Source organism: Pundamilia nyererei, unplaced genomic scaffold, assembly GCF_000239375.1.
Source record: "Pundamilia nyererei isolate P.nyererei 1_Seehausen unplaced genomic scaffold, PunNye1.0 scaffold00222, whole genome shotgun sequence".
In the NCBI taxonomy this organism is placed as follows: domain Eukaryota; kingdom Metazoa; phylum Chordata; class Actinopteri; order Cichliformes; family Cichlidae; genus Pundamilia; species Pundamilia nyererei.
The window spans coordinates 632825-644508 of NW_005187623.1; the positions used below are offsets into that span (position 1 = coordinate 632825).

The window sequence follows — 11684 nt, forward strand, 5'->3', positions numbered from 1 at the left end:
CTCTTACCTGTACCCTCTTAAAACACGGAGAGTACTCATTCCAGATACACACAAAGATTTTAAATATCTGTAGTTAACACACAAATAAAAAAAATAAGGAAGGTCCAGTTACTTTGATCATAATTTACACTATGTGGAAATGTTTCTAAACTGATTCTAATAAACTGATTCTGAGGCGTGCTATAAGCTAGGACGTGGCGTGGACACTTCAACTATTCTTCTAACAAGACTATACCCCAGACCAAAGAAACTACCATGCATCCCTCACTGAGAATGTCCAACAGGTAGCCTGGTGATTTGAACTGAGGCCAGTCAGCGTTCATCATAACATAATAATCCATCAGATGGTGAGCGGTTTTCTCCAGACAGTAGGAAATTATTTCTTCTGAGCTTCTTAGACTTTTATTGATTACTTGTGAGCCATGGTCACAGTGGATACCCCTGGACATTGTTTTCCTGCTTCTGTCAGAGGGGTCATTTTGACCCCTTCTGGTGTTTCAAGTGTTAAAGGACTGAAGAGGAAGAAGTTTATAAGAAATAATTTAGAATAGTTTAAAACAGCAACACTGAGGAACCAGGAAACAAGACCCCAAAACCAGGATAAAGAGGTTCAATGAATGTGGTGTTGAAGGTGTGGAGGTGGATCAGAGTGTCAGAGGAGACTCTGTAGAAGGACAGAGTGCCAGCAGGACAGTCCACATACACTGCTACTCTGTTAGAGATGTAAAAAGAGGAAAAGGAGGAGGAGGAGATTGGTGTTTGTTTGTTATTGTGCCAGACACGAAGAGGACCATCATCACAGCAGCTCAGACTCCAGGACTGATCATTGTTTCCAAACCCACAGTCATAACTACGTCCTTTCCTTCTGATTCTTCTGTAACTCACTGATATATAAAAGTTTCCTCTCCACTCGACCTCCCAGTAACAGCGACCAGTTAGATTGTTTGTACACAGCAACTGGGACCATACATCAAATCTGTCTGGATGATCAGGATATGACTGAACCTCCTCCACATGTGTCACCTTTCTGTTGTTGTCAGACAGTTTGAGGTTTGTGTGTAGTGTGTTTGTATCAATTGTGAGTTGACAGGAATCTGATGGAGAGAACAAACACAATCCAGCTGCAGTTATTGATTCATCACATGTTCATTGATTGACACTTTGATAATGACTCCTGACATCAGAGATGTGAAGTGATGTGACAGTTTGAAGATGGTTGAATGTGTACTGCTTTGTTTTCATGAATCACATTAAAAACACACTTACACTTCCTCAGACCTGGTGTCAACCATTGGACACCAGCAGGCTCCACCCTGAAAAGAACAGAGGGGGATCAGACCAGCACAGTCTCTTTCAGCATGCACACATGGACATTACATCGCTCTCATACACATACTGTTAGACACTGATAAAATAACAGTCCAACATTTCATAGTATTTAACAAGTCTTTTAGTTAAACAACAACAGTCACAAAGTGATGGAACAAAATTCATTTCTGTAACTCACACTGCTTATCAACCAGTGATTTCATCTAGAAATCAAAAATCAGACTGACTGACTTGATTCTGAATTAAGCTTGATTAACACTTCTGAGGCATATCCTAACTTGTGTTGTAATCAGAAAGTCTTTTTAGCCCCTCACTGAAACCTTCCACATCAGTCATTGTGGTATATATTTACCAGACATGTAGTTACATTTCTGAGAAGGTCAACATCAGGTTAACTTAAGGTTGGGGCTTGGGATTAAAATTAGGTTATTGCTTAAGGTATTATGGAAATCTGATGCCAAAGTATAATTCACGTGCAACACTGCAAGGGAGTGTACTGTTCATCTGAAGGGAAATTAGTCTGTGGAAACAGGAGGTTTCTTTGGAATGGATTTAGAAGAGTTTTCATCTTTGACTCTTTAAAAGTTGTTATTTTAATTACTAAGACAGCAACAACTAGACATGATGGATTTATCATCAGCTCAGTGTCATAGTGTCCATGTTCGTAGTGTGCTCTCACCTGTCTCTTGTTTGCAAGTAGCTCCCAGTGTTTCCTGTACCTGCTTTGGATTTCTGTTTTATGGACATTGTGTTTCCTGATTTTGAGTTTTGTATTTGGGCCAAAAAACGCTCCTTTTTGTCATTTCCTTTCTGCCTCTGTCTCTTCCACCTGGGCCATCATCTTTTTTTGTGATCAAGGTAGGACAGCATAATCTCCTGTTTGTAGTAAACTTTGAATAATATCCCCTAGGTCCCTCTATACTGAAATTAATCTAATCTTAATCAGGGCCAAAGGGATAGATGTATTTAAGTACAGCACTGTTAAATGTACTGAGATATATATTACTTGTTTCTACAACTTAACCCTGAAGATATTGTCCTTGGAGACCTCCTACATTAAGATCCCTCACTGATCATTTTCAAGTGTGTTTTTCTTGTGAGCAAAATGTTCCTGATTGTGTGATTGTTTATGTCACATCTTCCTGAAACAAACAGGAAGTGAGTGCAGAGCACAGAATATGTTTCCAGCTCTTCTTTCTCTATCAGACATTCTCGCCATACCTGAGAGTGTCCAGTCTCCAGTGTGGATCCTTCAGTCCAGCCAACAGCAGCTGCATTCCTGAGTGTCCGGGATAATTATAGCTCAGGTCCAGCTCTCTCAGATGGGAGGGGTTGGAGCTCAGAGCTGAGGCCAGAGAAGTGCAGCCTTCTTCAGTGATCAGACAGCCTGATAGACTGCAGACACACAAAACTAAATTATGAATAATTCTGTTTGTGAGATACAATAACATATATCCATTTTTATCAGTTCACTTTAATTTAGCTTTATTTAAAAGAGAAAACTACCAACAGCCAACAACATTCATCTGACATTGTTTATCAGTGTAAGATAAGCAAGAGAAGTAGTGACATAAAAAAGAATCTGGAGTGGAAAGAGGGGAGCGGAGACAGACGGAATGGGAAGAGGACCAACAGCCTTATAGCTAGGGCTGGGTATCTTCACTGATTTCTAGAATCGATTCAATTCTGATTCACAAGGTCCCGAATCGATTTGATCCACATTTCAATTCAATTTGATTTGAATCGGGAAAATTTTGCCTCAGACAGTTAGAAATATTATAATTCAGATCAGTACATTTACATATTTTTATATCTATAAAAAGAAAGCTGACACTTGCAAGACTTTATCAAAGGTGTAAGCATCACAGCAGATGCCTTTGTGTCAAAGAAGCTGAAGATAAAACACAGAAAAACATGAACGTGATTTTCCTGGCCTGGGATTTTATGAAAATATTCTGCAGTAGAAAGAAAACCATTAATCAACATATGAACATTACCTGATGCTGCTGAAGTGAAGCAGAGCAAAGTTACAGAGGTTTTATTGGAGACACAGCCAAGTGTTTTGCAATTTTGCATAATTTTAAAAAGTTTTAATTTGTTCAGTATTGAACAGCAAAAATTAGGTTTTCTTTTCGGAAGTAAGTAAAAGGGGAAAAAACAGCGGCTAACATCAGCGCAAAAAGGGCGTAAACACAAAGCACGGACCCGCCGAAACATCAGAATCAGTGAGCTGTCAGCTTTCAGCGTTGCTTCAAGCTTTATTCACAGTTGTCAATGTTTAAATGAGGCATGTGGCCAATTTAGAATAATCATTCCCTGGAGCCCCTGGAGCAAATTCACTCAGGTACAGATAAAAAATGTAAAACTATTTTTAGTATAAGTTAATTAGGGCGTTTTTTTCTCTAAATATTTGAAAAATTCAATATTTGAGAGCAGAAATTTGATCATTTGGATGAAACGAGAGAAAAAAAGAAATCTCTTTTCTTTTCTAAAGACAGATAAATGTGACAACAATGCCAGGAAAAAAATTCTAAAAATAATTCTTATATATGGAAGTGGATGGAAGTGCTGCTGAAGTGAGACTCAGATCAGATAAAAATCTAATTTCAAGAAATCAGATTGTAGAAAAATGTATTCTAAAACTGCTCTTTTTGCAATAATATATTTTATATTTTAAATGATCAGTGGAAAAGTTAGAATGCTGACCTGAGAGTTTCCAATGTGCAATATGGACTCTCTAGTCCATGAGACAGAAGCCCCACTCCTGAATCCTGCAGGTCATTGTTACTCAGGTTCAGCTCTCTCAGACTTGAGAACTGGGAACTGAGAATTGAGGACAGTGCTCCACAGCTTCTCTGTGACAAGTTAGAGTGACTCAGTCTGAAAAATAAAAGACAAACAATAAAACAAATATGGTGCAGTATGAAGTTTAGCAATATTTAGTCCTCTTTCTTTAGAACAGTGTTTACCAACCTTTTGGAGCCATGGCACATATTTCACATTAAAAACATGACACAGCACACTACCAAACAAAAATGTCACAAAAAGTATATTTATAATTTTTCCCCATGCACCAGGCATAGCGGAATTGGCTCAGTTTGTCCCCAGTATACCTTTTTTGTTTTCTTCTGACCACTACTCATGCTAGGGCCTTTATCTGGGTTGGAATTTTCTTCAGGACCCAGGTCAGACTGACTACTTTTTCTTTTCAAATATTTATCTATTGCTATGACACGCTGCATTGTCTCACTGACAGCGTGAATATTATGTAATTTCTTCTTTGTCTTCTTCTGTTTTGGTGGCAACCCATTTAATTAGAGCAGGTACTGGTACTGCCCTCTAGTGGAAGAAAATGTAATTGTTCTGCCTGTTACTCACGCCAGTTGCTTAGAGTACTAAACAGGTGGAACAAAATAATCTTTGTGGCACACCTTTGTGCCATGGCACAGTGGTTTGGAAACACTGCTTTAGAAAACCTCAACACCAAGCTAAGATACAATAGCATGTAGATGACCTTGGTCGAAATATTTAATTGATTAATTTTGACAAACAAAATGTTATTTGATCTGACCTCAAATTACTCAAGTTAGAGTTCTGACTCTGCAGACCAGAAGAAAGAAGTTTCAGTCCTGGAGCGTGCAGGTTGGTTACACTCAGGTTCACCTCTCTCAGACTAGAACACTTGTAGCTGAGAAATGAAGACAGAGATTCACAGCTGCTCTCTGAGAGGTTACAGATGCTCAATCTGAAAATGAAGACATGAAAAATACAAAAGACTACATTGTTATAATGCAACCCGGATCAATAGTAATAATTAGTCCTTGCATTTTAAAGAATCCTTATTGTCTTGTGCTGTGCAGGTTAGACGTGATTTTTTTTTTTACTCTAACTTACATTAAAAATGTAAATGTTTTAATTGGTTAATTTTGTGAATTGATTAAAAAAACAAAACATAATATTATCTGACGTTAGAATATTCAGTTTGCAGTGTGGACTCTGCACCACAGCTAAAAGCTTCTTCACTCCATAATCCCCGAGGCTGTTGGTACTCAGGTCCAGCTCTTTCAGACTACAGGACTGGGAACTGAGAACTGAAAACAGATCTTCACACACCCTCTCTGAGAGGTTACAGCTGTTCAGTCTGAAAAAACAAACAAACAACCAAATATAACAACTTTGACGTAAACACAAAAGGTTATACCTTGTCCCTAGACAAGAAAATCTAATAATGTCTACATATATTACAATTCATGGCCAGGTGAAAAACTTAACTATAACTCTAAAAAATAAATAAATAAAACACTGAAATGTTCTTGGTAGAAACACAATTATATTGATATATCTAGACTGAAATTAGTGAGTTACTGGTAGATTTAGTGAGCTCAGGCTCAAGTGCAGGCTAGTTGGGATTCTCTGGCTCTGGTTCATGTTCAGGTGATATGGGAGCCTTAGGCTTTGGCTCAGGCCAAGGTTCAACTGACACAAGAACCTCATGTTTGGGTTCCAGTTCAGGCAGTGGCATGGTGACCACAGGCGGCAGCGTCGAGTTCAAAGGCAACACAGGATTCGATGGAGACTCCAGAGGCTAGGGATGCTCAGCAGTGCATCTGGCTAATATTAAAAGCTGAGGCTTCTGAGCCAAGCAATGAAAACTCAGAACTCTAGGTTGAAGACCCAGGACCACTGTGGGTTAAAGACCCCAAAACATGTCACCCTAGTAGCAATTTGAAGTATTTGATTTTTTTCTGATGATCATTAAGTTATATCATTTTTTAAAAAGGGGGCAACACCATTTACACTCTTCATGTTACAAATACAGGGATTAGTACATATTTACGTACAGAGCTTTGTTGGAGGCTTTGACCACTGGCAGCAGCCTCAGAAGGGCCTCCTCTGAAGCAGAGTATTTCTTCAGGTCAAACACATCCAGATCTTTTTCTGATGACAGTAAGATGAAGACCAGAGCTGACCACTGAGCAGGAGACAGTTTATCTACCGGGAGGCATCCTGATCTGAGGGATTTTTGGATCTCCTCCACTAGAGAACGATCATTCAGTTCATTCAGACAGTGGAATAGATTGATGCTATTCTCTGCAGACAGATTTTGACTGAGCTTCTTCTTGATGTACTGGACTGTTTCCTGATTAGTCTGTGAGCTACTTCCTGTCTGTGTCAGCAGACCTCGTAGGAGAGTCTGATTGGTCTGCAGTGAAAAACCCAGGAGGAAGCGGAGGAACAAGTCCAGGTGTCCATTTGGACTCTGTAAGGCCTTGTCCACAGCACTCTGGTGGACATGCTGTAGTTTTGGTGCATTGAAAAATTTTGACCACCAGGACGATGTCTGTTGTTCTTCCAGCAGATTGACTACAGAGTTGATGAAGGTCAGATGGACATGAAGAGCAGCCAGAAACTCCTGAACACTCAGATGGATGAAGCAGAACACCTTGTCCTGGTACAGTCCACTCTCCTCTTTAAAGATCTGTGTGAACACTCCTGAGTACACTGAGGCTGCTCTGATATCGATGCCACACTCTGCCAGGTCTGATTCATAGAAGATCAGGTTTCCTTTCTGCAGCTGATCAAAAGCCAGTTTTCCCAGAGACTCAATCATCTTCCTGCTCTCTGGACTCCAGTGTGGATCTGTCTCAGCTCCTCCATCATACTTGACCTTTTTCACTTTGGCCAGAACCACCAGGAAGTGGATATACATTTCCGTCAGGGTCTTGGGAAGCTGTCCTCCCTTTTTGGTTTTCAGCACATCCTCCAGAACTGTAGCAGTGATCCAGCAGAAGACTGGGATGTGGCACATGATGTGGAGGCTTCGTGATGTCTTGATGTGGGAGATGATCATGCTAGCCTGCTTTTTTTCTCTGTATCTCTTTCTGAAGTACTCCTCCTTCTGTGAGTCAGTGAATCCTCTGACCTCTGTCACCATGTCAACACAGTCAGGGGGAATCTGATTAGCTGCTGCAGGTCGTGTGGTTATCCAGAGGTGAGCAGAGGGAAGCAGGTACCCCCTGATGAGGTTTATCAGCAGCACATCCACTGAGGTGGACTTTCTAGTGTCAGTTAGGATTGTAGTTTTGTGGAAGTCCAGAGGAAGTCGACACTCATCCAGACCATCAAAGATGAACACAACCTGGAAGTCTTCAAAGCTGCAGATTCCTGCTTCTTTGGTTTCAGTAAAGAAGTGATGAACAAGTTCTACCAAGCTAAACTTTTCCTCTTTCAGCACATTCAGCTCTCTGAAAGTGAATGGAAATATGAACTGGATGTCCTGGTTGGCTTTGTCTTCAGCCCAGCCGAGGGTGTATTTCTGAGTTAAAACTGTTTTCCCAATGCCAGCCACTCCCTTTGTCAGTACTGTTCTGATTGGTTCATCTCTTCCAGATGAGTCTTTAAAGAGGTCTTCTTGTCTGATTGTTGTTTCTGGTCTATCTGGCTCCCTGGATGCAGTTTCAATCTGTCTGACCTCATGTTCCTCATTGACCTCTGCAGTCCCTCCCTCTATGATGTAGAGCTCTGTGTAGATCTTATTCAGAAGGGTTGGGTTTCCTGCTTTAGCAACCCCCTCAAACACACACTGGAACTTCTTCTTCAGTTTGGATTTAAGTTTCGGCTGACAATTTTGAAGAGCCTCTGAAGTAAAAGAATAAATATAATTAACAGCAGATCAAAGTCAGTTCTAAAGTAGTCCAAACAACATCAAAGAAAGAAGCAAGACTTAGTGAGTGAGTGCATTACATTGCCAAAAGTATCCACTCACTCATTTAAATGATTGAATTTAGGTGCTCCAATCACTTCCATGTCCGTGTGTATAAAACTAAGCATCTGGACTGCTTCTACAAACACTTGTGAAAGAATAGGTCCAACATGCTACCACAATAGCATATGTCCCATATGTGGAATAAGTCCTGTTATGAAATTTCCTCACTGCCATCTATTAAAAAAGTGGAAGTGAATGGGAATGATAACACTTCAGCCACAAAGTGCTAGGCCAGGTAAAATCACAGAGTGGCATCTGCCGATGGTCAGGCATATAGTGTGTAGTGGTGCCCAACTTTTTGGATAGCTAGTTAGCTCCAAATTTCAAGCAGCCTTTAGCTTAGCTGAAACACAGTGCATTGAGAGCTTCATGTAATGAGTTTCCATGACCAAGCAGCTGCAAGTTGTTCTTCAGGAGTTGGGCTCAGCCCCTTAGTTCCAGTGAAAGGAACTCTTAATGCTTAATGCATGCACAATCACCAGGGTAAGTTAATCCCCAAAATTTAGTACTGTTCATCTGAATGTAGCATTTTCAGGGGGACTGAAAATGTTGGTTGCTAAATGAAGAGGTTCCTGTCTCTTCACATCCTTTCTTTGTTTGGTTTGTTATATTCTGTACACTTGTTTTACCCTAAGGTCATGAAAAACACATTTGGCTTCATTCAGTAAAGTGATGCTCAGTCTGGAGTGCAACAGATAATCACAAAACTTTTAGGAATCTTTAAGTTTATAAAATTATATTGGGCTTTGTGGCTTTTCATAGGTAAGCAATGCCCACATGTCCAGGCTAAACAAGTTTCCAGTTCTCTGGGCCACTTCAAATTTTACTCCCAAAATTTATCACATAAAGTGTCATAATGTCCTCCTACTGCTAACTCAGCTGTTTAAAAGAAGCATCTTAAGGAATGCTCAGCAATTCACATTAAATTCCTACTTTAAATGGGAATAGGGATCTGTCAATTGTTACTTTTAAAATTGAATAATTTTTCTTAAAGGATTTCTGAAACGCTCAAGTCACATGAATGAAACTTGAACGTTTTTTAAGAATCAATTAGCATGGTTTTAACAATTAAATACGACTGGCCTTAAATATAACTAAAGTTTTCAGACAGTGGTCGTAGTATGTATTTCAAAGAGTGATTCTGAGTAGTCTATTTTAAGTTAAACAGATATGTAAAATAAATTTGTTAAATATTCTAGTATAATATAATACTAAAGTATAATAATTTTGTTTATCTCTTTAAGTACAACACACAAAACAAGTACAACATTTATCCTTTTCCGCCGTATTATTTTTCAGTTCGTCAGTTTCAACATGTTGCTAAGCAAGTTTGTAGTCAGACTGGCCATAGATTTATGACGGCCTTCAAAATTACTCCACAGCACTTCAAAAATGTTTTCTTTGTGAACAACACTTTAACAAATACAAATGTATGACAAAGAATGATGTTCTTGCCCTCTCCTTTTTCTTACATTGTATTGTGAGGGTTAACTCTCTCACATCTCAATAAACCATGCAAAGAGACCATTCTTGCAGAAAAAAAGTGACCTCACCTTGTTGAGCAGATGAATCAGAGTATAAACGCAGCTGAGAGAAAAGGGAGAGATCTATAGTCTGAAGATATCTGATCATTGTCCTGCTGGCTTTGTCCCCTTTCTTCCTCACTGTGTCGATGAAGCAGCGTGCCTTATCTGCTCTGACTGGGTTCTTCTCCAGTATCGATTCTTTCTCCAATTCATTTAAAACACCGTCACTTACAAGGGCCTCCAGGAGCTGTTTAAGGATTTCTGTTGACACCCTCCAAACAAAGGCTGACCGCACCCTGGCAAGCTCCTCCTCTATGGGAAAAATAAAAACACGTAAACATGTCTATCACTCAAATGTTTAAGCATGTGCCAAAGAAGGGTTGAGCCAGGTTGCAACACATGTGGATGAATTGAATGAATTGAATTGAATGAATGAATGAATGAATTGAATGAATGCTTTATTGGCCATATGCAGGTTGCCCCGCAGAGGAATAGGACACCCCCCCCGACTTACACAGACAACAAAGACATCACATGGGAATACAGTCGGAGATCGGCAGCGTTACAGGGAAAACACTGAAAAAGTACACAACAATGGGAAAAGTACAAGAGGAAACCCATATGGAAAAGAAATAGCAAAAACATATATGATTTACTCATGAAAGTGGCCACTTTCTCATTACTTTCATATATTTTTTTAGTAGGTATACAAAACATACAAGTTTCATTGTATAATTTTTCAAGGGATCTTATATCTGTTTTCACTCTTGTATGCTTTTCATACAAGTTTCATACAAGACAGATAAAAACTTTATAAGATTTATATATATCTTTTCCATATGGGAAAAAAGAGACCTCTTCTCACGCTGGGCACCTGTGGGAGGACAGCATGAGAACAGGAAACAAAAAAAACTCCTCTGCACAGAGAGCACATTAATGTCCACATCACAACATTAGAGCACATGACAAGCCACAGGGGTTGGATAGGGGGGTGGGGGGTAATCCGAAGGAACACAGCAGTCGTCCTACACAGCGCTACCATTTCAGCGCGACACGCAGACCCGCCGTCTTCCCCCACAGGAAACAAGCATCGAAGGCATTTGGAAAGGGAGGGGGATGAGTGCGTGCTTATCAGTGTAAGTGTATGTGTGTGCGTGTCCAGAGTTCAGCTGAGACAGTGTCCTTCGCTGAAATGTAATGATGACCATAAAAGTGTTTTAGGGAAATACATGCATATTTATATAAGAAGATGTAAATGCTGTTGGATAAATGAATAAATAAAAAAACCAAAAAAATAAGAAACGGTATCTACCTTGGGTCTATTAATCAATAGATCTCATCAGAAAACCCACTGGTCTCCTACCTGCTAAAGAAGCTGCTTTGATTGGTGGTTCTTTCATCATATTTCTATAAAAACATGAGAAGATGATTTTACCAGAAGAAACAGTGAACACAGTCATGTCTCACATCATATGATTTCATGTATGCAAAAGGTTTAGTGCTTGGACCACATACACCCAAAACCTTGTTCAAATGTGATCACACTTCCGGCGCCCCCCGTGTGCGGCAGCCTGTTACAGCAGCTCTGCTCATTCTGAGTTTCTTTCTTTCTTATCTTTTTCTTCTCGTAATTTTTTATAACTAACATATCAGTAATTAGACTCTGCAACCATGTTCTACCGTTTTGTGCTAGTTCTGGTCATTTTTCTTAGTTTATTTCTACTTTTTTCATGCGTGTCTGGGGACCCAGAGCAGGGATCCTTTGTTTACAGTAAGGATCAGCTGTTAGCGCTGCGTCCCGCAGCGGTACTGCCGGCGGACAGACCCGACATTCCCAGCGAGCTGAGGAGGAAAAGACGGGGGTGTCGTGCTGGGAAGGAGCGCCGTCGCCCGAAAAGGAGACGTTATCGACCATCTCTTCCTTCTGTAATGATTGGAAACGTAAGATATTTGCCCAATAAGATGGATGAGCTCACGTCGCTAACCTGGTCACAGAGGGAGTACCGGCAATGTAGCATCATGATGCTAACGGAGTCGTGGCTAACACCGCTAACTCCGGACAC

The 11684-nt window shown here is 40.1% G+C and overlaps 1 protein-coding gene across 1 annotated transcript in view; it reads right to left on the bottom strand.

Annotated features, from left to right (window-relative positions):
* Positions 1–504: 504 nt before the first annotated feature.
* LOC102211455 (protein NLRC3-like) overlaps positions 505–11684 on the bottom strand; it is a 20007-nt gene continuing 8827 nt past the window's right edge. Inside the window, exons 2-11 of the mRNA XM_013914759.1 lie at positions 10985–11028; positions 9649–9933; positions 6171–7968; positions 5297–5470; positions 4901–5074; positions 4036–4209; positions 2551–2724; positions 1267–1313; positions 732–1094; positions 505–512 (exon numbers count right to left, since the gene is read on the bottom strand). Coding sequence (XP_013770213.1) covers positions 505–512; positions 732–1094; positions 1267–1313; positions 2551–2724; positions 4036–4209; positions 4901–5074; positions 5297–5470; positions 6171–7968; positions 9649–9933; positions 10985–11024 — 3237 coding nt within the window. The 5' untranslated portion in view covers positions 11025–11028. The remainder of the gene's footprint in view (positions 513–731; positions 1095–1266; positions 1314–2550; positions 2725–4035; positions 4210–4900; positions 5075–5296; positions 5471–6170; positions 7969–9648; positions 9934–10984; positions 11029–11684) is intronic.